This window comes from Trachypithecus francoisi, unplaced genomic scaffold (genome assembly GCF_009764315.1).
Source record: "Trachypithecus francoisi isolate TF-2019V2 unplaced genomic scaffold, Tfra_2.0 Lachesis_group12, whole genome shotgun sequence".
Taxonomy (NCBI): Eukaryota; Metazoa; Chordata; class Mammalia; order Primates; family Cercopithecidae; genus Trachypithecus; species Trachypithecus francoisi.
This window is the reverse complement of record NW_022681457.1, coordinates 3,725,564-3,733,275: the sequence shown is the minus strand read 5'-3', so window position 1 is coordinate 3,733,275 and position 7,712 is coordinate 3,725,564. Positions and strand designations below refer to the sequence as shown.

The 7,712-nt window shown below is 53.9% G+C and overlaps 1 protein-coding gene across 2 annotated transcripts; it reads right to left on the bottom strand.

Annotated features, from left to right (window-relative positions):
* Positions 1 to 1,443: 1,443 nt before the first annotated feature.
* EMP3 (epithelial membrane protein 3) lies at positions 1,444 to 6,988 on the bottom strand. 2 transcript variants are annotated; one of them, XM_033223870.1, is made up of 5 exons: positions 6,757 to 6,988; positions 5,437 to 5,529; positions 4,743 to 4,845; positions 2,839 to 2,979; positions 1,444 to 1,698 (listed from the first exon to the last, which is right to left on the bottom strand). In XM_033223870.1, exons 2-5 carry the CDS (start codon positions 5,512 to 5,514, stop codon positions 1,529 to 1,531), a joined length of 492 nt encoding a protein of 163 aa, XP_033079761.1. In that variant the 5' UTR covers positions 5,515 to 5,529; positions 6,757 to 6,988; the 3' UTR covers positions 1,444 to 1,528. The 2 variants fall into 2 exon arrangements, with proteins under 2 accessions (XP_033079761.1, XP_033079762.1); XM_033223871.1 differs by having other exon boundaries at positions 6,642 to 6,979.
* Between the last annotated feature and the right edge of the window lie 724 nt (positions 6,989 to 7,712).

The following is a 7,712-nucleotide window of genomic DNA, read 5'->3' as shown; positions in this document are numbered from 1 at the left end:
TGTTGCCCAGGCTGGAATGCAATGGTGTGATCTTGGTTCACTGCAACCTCCGTCTCCTGGGTTCAAGTGATTCTCCTGCCTCAGCCTCCCGAGTAGCTGGGATTACAGGCTCCTGCCACCATGCCTGGCTAATTTTTTGTACTTTCAGTAGAGACGGGGTTTCACCATGTTGGCCAGGCTGGTCTCAAACTTCTGACCTCAGGTGATCCACCCACCTCAGCCTCCCAAAGTGCTGGGTTTACATGTGTGAGCCACCAAACCTGGCCTGTGCAGATTGTTAACTGCACAAAGGAACACAGCCACGGGTGGGTGGCTGTAAGATCCAGTTCATACCCCTGCATGTGTCCTGGTGTGGGGCTGGGTCAGCAAGAAGAAGGGGTGCCTTCTAATTTTTGCTAACGTGTCATATGGGCTAGAGGCAGCCTTTGGGGAGAGGGGAAGTCTCCCTCTCTAGGACCCCAAATGTTCAGTCCCTAGAGAGGGAGACTGGGCCAGGCGTAGTGGCTCATGCCTGTAATCCCAGCACTTTGGGAGGCTGAGGTGGGTGGATCACCTGAGGTCAGGAGTTTGAGACCAGCCTGGCCAACATGGTGGAACTCTGTCTCTACTAAAGATACAAAAATTAGCCAGGCATGGTGGTGGGCGCCTGTAATCCCAGCTGCTCAGGAGGCTGAGGCAGGAGAATTGCTTGAACCGGGGAGGCGGAGGTAGCAGTGAGTGAAGATCATGCCACTGCACTCCAGCCTGGGTGACAGAGCGAGAACTCCGTCTGAAAAAAAGAGAGAGAGACTGGTTTCCTAGGGGGAAAAAGAAAGCTGTCTTCCCAAATGGAAAGTTAATAGAAAGAATAAAGAGTCCAAAATTAGCCAGGTGTGGTGGTTTGTTCCTGTAGTTCCAGCTACTCGGGAGGCTGAGGCAGGAGAATCGCTTGAACCTGGGAGGCGGAGGTTGCAGGGAGGCGGAGGTTGCAGTGAGCCGAGATCGCACCACTGCACTCTAGCCTGGACAAAAAGAAAAGAGTCCAACAATCTAGAAATACACACTATGCCCGGGCCTCTGAGAGAGAGCAACAGAGTGACAGAAACTTGGGCAAAGAGACAGGACTGACTGGTCACTGCAGGCTTCCTATCCTAAGAGAGTTTGCTGGGACCCAGAATCCAGGTTCTTCCCAGAAGTGTCTGAAGGTCTAGATTCAGGTGCCTCTCAGAGGTCTCTTGGGCCTTGAGAGGGGAAGGCCCAGGCTCTTGGGCCTGTGGGAGGGAAAAGGTGACTGGGGTCCTGGCTCCTGTATCCTCGGGAGGAAGGGATTGGGGGCTGGGAGATGGGCATTCTGAGGGCTGAGCAGCTGGTGGTGGGAACCCTGTTAGGTTCAGGAGAGGTCAAGCGTGCGCAGCCTGGGTCCCTGGAGGCGGAAGGAAGGAAGGAAGGAGATCAAGGCAGAGCCCGCGGTTAAACAGTTTTATTTTCTGGAGGACGCGCGGCGAGGGGGCCCGGGAGAGGGCGGGGGCCGCCGGGCAAGGCGGGGCGCTCACTCTCGCTTCCGCAGGTGGATGTAGATGATGCCGCTGACCAGGGCGAGGGGGAAGGCCACCCAGGCCAGGGCGAAGCAGTATCCGAAGCTGCCGCCTCGCGGGTGCTTCGCCAGGATCTCCTCGGCGTGAATGGCATAGATCAAGGCCCCAGTAAACACCGCCACGCCTGCGGAAGACGAAAACCACGCGTCACGCAGTGCCCCTCAAGAAGACTACATTTCCCAATATCCCATGGGGGCAAAGAAACGCCGGAGGGCGAGTGGGCAGCGCCGTTGCCTGCTGGGAGTTGTGGTTCTTTCTCCCCAGCGCCGTGCAACTGCAGCGCGGCCTTAGGTAACCGATGTAATCTCTCTAGGTCCGATAATATCTCTCTATCCATCCAAGGAATACTTTTGAGTGTGTTTCTATAAGACAAACGTGCAGTAGTAAATTAATAAAGCAAGAGAGAGGCTTTGCAAGAACCTAGAAAAATAATGTTCCCCTGGCCGGGCGCGGTGGCTCAAGCCTGTAATCCCAGCACTTTGGGAGGCCGAGACGGGCGGATCACGAGGTCAGGAGATCGAGACCATCCTGGCTAACACGGTGAGACCCCCCCCCGTCTCTACTAAAAAATACAAAAAACTAGCCGGGCGGGGTGGCGGGCGCCTGTAGTCCCAGCTACTCGGGAGGCTGAGGCAGGAGAATGGCGTAAACCCGGGAGGCGGAGCTCGCAGTGAGCTGAGATCCGGCCACTGCACTCCAGCCCGGGCGACAGAGCGAGACTCCGTCTCAAAAAAAAAAAAAAAAAAAAAGAAAGAAAAATAATGTTCCCCAAACTGAGGACTATGATTAAGTTAGCCCTTTGCATCTTAAGTCAAAAAATTAAAAAGCAAAACTCCTTGAAGTGTCTGATGCACAATAGGCACGCGAGAAACAGCAGTTGGCTGACATAAATACCATTACTATTATGATTCAGAGCTCTCTACTGAGGTACTAATTAGCTTATCCCCTAACGTCACCCCCAATTTCTGGGACCAAAACTATTTACCTATACCTCCTTCCCCAGCTCCGGTTCCCTGAAGCTCTAAGTTCCCTGATGACTCATAGGCACAAGCCACAACTATCATTAGCCACTGAAAACTACAAGTCCCAGCAATCCCTGGGGGCAGAGAGGTAGCCCACGGAGGCACCTCTCGTGGCTTTTGGGGTGTTGAAAATTGTTTTCTTCTGCGAGAGGCCCATTCTCAGGGCCCCCAGCATCTTGACGCACCCCACTTCCCTTCTGCTCAATTCTTGGGGGATTGGGGTGGGGAGGGGCAGTGCTCACTGGTGCAAAGCTGGCAGAGGCCGGTGGCATAGAAGAGACCTCCTCGTCGCATTGTGTAGAGCTGGAACATGAACAGGATGAAGGACAGACAGCAGAGAATGAGGGAGAGCACCATGAGGACCTGCACCGCCTTCAACCAGCCTGCAGTAAGGAGGACACAGAAGGGGACATCACGGTGGGTTCAGAATTCCAGCTCCACCTGATTGCTCACCATGTGACCCTTCTCTGCCCCATCCCTGCTCCTGTTTAGACCCATACAAGCTTAGATACTTAGATTATTGCTTATGTTGACCTTGAGCCCTGTTACCTTGCTAAACTCCTGTCTCAATTCTAGTAGTTGCTTTGCAGATGGTTTTTTTTTTTTTTTTTTTTTTTTTTGAGACCAGGTCTTGCTCTGTTGCCCAAGCTGGAGTTCAGTGGTGCAATCATGGCTCACTGCAGCCTCATCCTCCAGGGTTCAAGAAATTCTCTTACCCCTGCCTCCTGAGTAGCTGGGGGTCACAGGCACAAGCCACCACACCTGGGTAATTTTTAAAATTTTTGTAGAGACAGCGTTTTCCTATGTTGTCCAGGCTGGTCTTGAACTCCTGAGCTCAAGTGATCCTTCCTCCTCAGCCTCCCAAGGTGCTGGGATTACAGGTGCGAGCCACTGTGCCTGTCCACTCTGCAGAATTTTAATGGATTTTCTACAACATGTTTACTGGGAATAGAGACCCTTTTTCCTAATTTATTTCCCATGCCTTTTATTTATTTTTCTTGCCTTCTTGCATTGGCTACTCCAGTAAAATGTTGAATAGAAGTGGTGAGAGCAGACCACTTCCTTTAATCTTAGTTTTGCATTAAATCTTTCACACAGAACTTTAGATAGATGCAGCTCTATTCCTTTAGAACTCCAATGCACCTGGCCCCACCCCTTTAGCACCTTAAGTGGTTTCAGCCCCATTCCCTTGGAACTTGGATGAAATGGTCCCAGGCATCCATTCGGAGCACCAGCCCCATCTCCTTAAGGCTTTGGAAAAATACTCTGGTCTTCTCAGAATCTTGGGAGATTTTTTTCTATTCTTTTTTTTTTTTTAAGATGGAGTCTTACTCTGTCGCCCAGGCTGGAGTGCAGTAGTGCAATCTCAGCTCACTGCAACTTCCACCTCCCGGTTCAAGCGATTCTTCTGCCTCAGCCTCCCGAGTAGCTGGGACTACAGGTGCATGACACCATGCCCGGCTAATTTTTTTGTATTTTTAGTAGAGACGGGGATTCATCATCTTGGCCAGGCTGGTCTCAAACTCCTGGCCTCATGATCCACCCGCCTTGGCCTCCCCTCTCTATTCTTTAAACCTATAGCATGCCATCTCACCCTTTCTGAGTCAGAGGAGGAGGCTTTTATCTATATGGCCTCTTCAGAACAGGAGGTACTGGCTGGACGCGGTGGCTCACGTCTGTAATCTCAGCACTTTGGAAGGCCGAGGCAGGTGGATCACCTGAAGTCAGAAGTTCAAGACCAGCCTGGCCAACATGGTGAAACCCTGTCTCTACTAAAAATACAAAATTAGTCAGGCGCGGTGGCACACACTTGCAGTCCCAGCTACTCGGGAGGCTGAGGCAGAAGAATTGCTCGGACCTGGGAGGCAGAGGTTGCAGTGAGCCGAAATTGCACCACTGCACTCCAGCCTGGGCAGCAAGAGGAAAACTCAGTCTCAAAAAAGAAAAAAAAGAAAGAAAAAAAACCAAGATGTAGGTACATCCAGATAGGCGGGACATGCATTAGCCCTAGGCACTCAGCCACTCAGGCCTGGACCCCGCCCACTTCAACTTTGTGGGGGGAGGGTTCCCAATTCTTGGTTCCCTGAGGACACTAAGGGTTTTCCCTTCCCCTTTGAAGACCAGTCCCGTCGCCCTCACCCCTCACCATTCTCGCTGACGTTACTGCAGGCCCACGTTTTGGTGTCATTGTTCCACGTGCAGTCGTACCAGAGATTCAGGGACTCTTTCCCGGGGAGAGTCCACCAGGACTGAGATGGACAGAGAAGGAAACAAGGGGCAGGGTTAGGAAAGGGGAGGGGACAGGGTCAGGGAGGCTGTGGGAAGGGCTGGGAAAAGGGCGGGGTATCTGGGATGGGGCAGAACTGGGGAGAGCTAGGATTTCATATGAGAGGGGGTAGGGTCAGGATAGGGAGGAGGCATTGGAGGTAGGGCTAAAAGGGTTAACCTGGTGGTTCACGCCTGTAATCCCAGCACTGTGGGAGGCTGAGACAGGCGGATCACTTGAGGCCAGGGGTTCGAGACCAGCCTGGGCAACATGGCGAAACCCCGTCTCTACCAAAATAAAAAAAATTAGCCGGGCGTGGTGGCAGGTGCCCCTAATCTCAGTGCTCGTGGGGCTGGAGAATCGCTTGAACCGGGAGGCTAAGGTTGCAGTGAGCCGAGATCGCACCACTGCACTCCAGCCTGGGGGACAGAGTGAGACCCTGTCTCAAAATAAATAAAATAAAATATAAAATAAATACTAGGTAAAGGGGGCGGGGCCAGAGTGCCTTTAGAGGAGGGGGCGTGGCAAGATGCCAAAGGGGAGCAGAAGAGCCCTGAGCTCCAAGTAGGCTTACCTTGTCCAAAGTGGCCACAAAAAGCAGGATGAGAATGAGGATGTGAAGGGCTGAGACCACCAGCAAGAGGAGTGACATGGCTGCGGTGGAAGCCTGGGGAGGGGGAGCAGGGGACGGAGTCTCAACAGGTTGGCACAGTCCAGGCACAGTGGCTCACGCCTATAATCCCAGCACTTTGGGAGGCCGAGGCGGGCGGATCACTTGAGGTCAGGAGATCGAGACCAGCCTGGCCAACACGGTGAAACCCCATCTCTACTAAAAATACAAAATTAGCTGGGTGTGGTAGTGCACGCCTGTAATCCCAGCTACTCGGGAGGCTGAGGCAGGAGAATCACTGGAATCCGGGAGGCGAAGGTTGCAATGAGCCGAGATCATGCCATTGCACTCCAGCCTGGGTGACAGGGCAAGACTCTGTCTCAAAAAAAAAAAAAAAAAAAATTTGGCACAAAGGCAGGTGAGATGTCTCCTGATGGAGGAAGGGCTTGGGTGCAGACTCCTGGGTCTCTCAGGGAGGAGGCCGCTAGGGCCTGGATTCCTGAGTTCCCCATTGGCTGGAGGGGTGGAGAGGGCCAGAGATGGATTCTTGGGGTCCTTGAATGAGGAGGACTCGCAATGTGGCTCCTTTCTCCCCAGAACCCTGTCTCTGGGTTACATACAGGCCAGATGGTGAAAATTCAAGTTGAGACCCCCACGCCAAACCCTGATGTATCAGGATCGAGGAGCTGTCCCCAGCGACAGGCATCCTTGACTCACACCACTCCTCTCCTGGGGTGAGGGGAGGAGGGGGACCTGGTGAGTCATCTGGTGACTCATTCCCGCTCCCCCCCATCTCTAAGCACCAGGGAAACCCCAGCCCCTGGCTATGTCCACGAGGTCCTCACCCCACCCTGCTGCCAGACTGGTGACTGCTGGACATCTTCTGGAGGAAATGGATGGGATTCGCGTTGCGGGGAAGAGAGGCCTGAGAAGGAGTTAGCCTCCCAGGACCCTTTGGTGCCCAGGAACAGGGGACCTAGAGGTCTCCCAGATTTGGGGTCTCATGCAATGCCCTGATCTCAGGGCCTTCAGAGGACAGTGGACACCGCCGAGGGAAAAACTGCAGGAAGTTTTCAGTGGAGGGCTCTGCTGGGACCCCAAAACTTTGCTGGGCCCCACCCCTTCCCATATCCCCACCTCAAGTGCTAAGAGATCACTTATTAAATTACAAGGATTTCCAAGAGTAAGGGGCGTCTCTCCCAGCCTAGGGGTGTCCTTCCCAAACTGCTACATTCCCAAGTAAATTAAGAAGTCCCAGCTCTGAATAACGGACTGGAAACTTACCGAGAGCCGCGAAAAAAGTCAGAGCTGGAGTCAGTCTCGTCCCTCGCTCGGGCCTCCGTGCCCCGCCCTTCTCCTCCCTCCTTTCACCCTCCCGAGGCCCCCGCCTCTCTCACCGCCTTCCTCCCTTGCTCTCCCCTCCAATCCGGAACCCTTTCTCTCTCGCTCGCTCTCCTTCTCCCTCTCCTCTCTTCCTCCTGCCCTCACTGTCTGGGCCTCCTTCTCTCTTGCTCCCGTTTCTCTTTCTCTCCTCCTCGCAATATATACTGACCCTTTTATAAACCCACCCTCACCGCGCCCAGCTGAGGTCCGCCGCCAGTGGGAGGGCCCAGGCACTCCGGTTCCTCTTTCTTTGGGCCCCCACCCAATCCCCTCAGACAGACATCATTTGGGGCTCCCTCCCAGGGTTGAGAGGAGAAACTCTTGGAATGGGGCTCTGGGGAGGGGCAAGCGTCAGCGGTGGGAGGGCCCGATTCTCAGGACCCCCGGGTTTTGAGGTCTTGTCTTGGGACCGGATGTCTGCTTTCCCTGATGGAGCTTGGGGCTGGATAGGAGTCTGGGAAAGGAGGCCAGATTTCTGTGGCATGCATTGAGATTGGGCTGGTGAAGTTGGCCCCGTGGTGGGGGTCAGAGGATGGGAGATGAAGTTTGTGAAACTCGGCAGGGCATTGTGGCTCACGCCTGTAATCCCAGCACTTTGGGAGGCCGAGACGGGCAGATCATCAGGAGCTCGAGACCAGCCTGGCCAACATGGTGGAAACCTGTCTCTATCAAAAATACAAAATGAGCCGGGCGTGGTGGCAGGCGACTGTAATCCCAGCTACTCGGGAGGCTGAGCCACAAGAATCGCTTGAACGCGAGAGGTGGAGGCTGCAGTGAGCTGAGTTTGCACCACTGCCCTCCAGCCTGGGCGACAAAGTGAGACTCTGGCCAAAAAAAAAAAAAAAAGTGTGAAACTC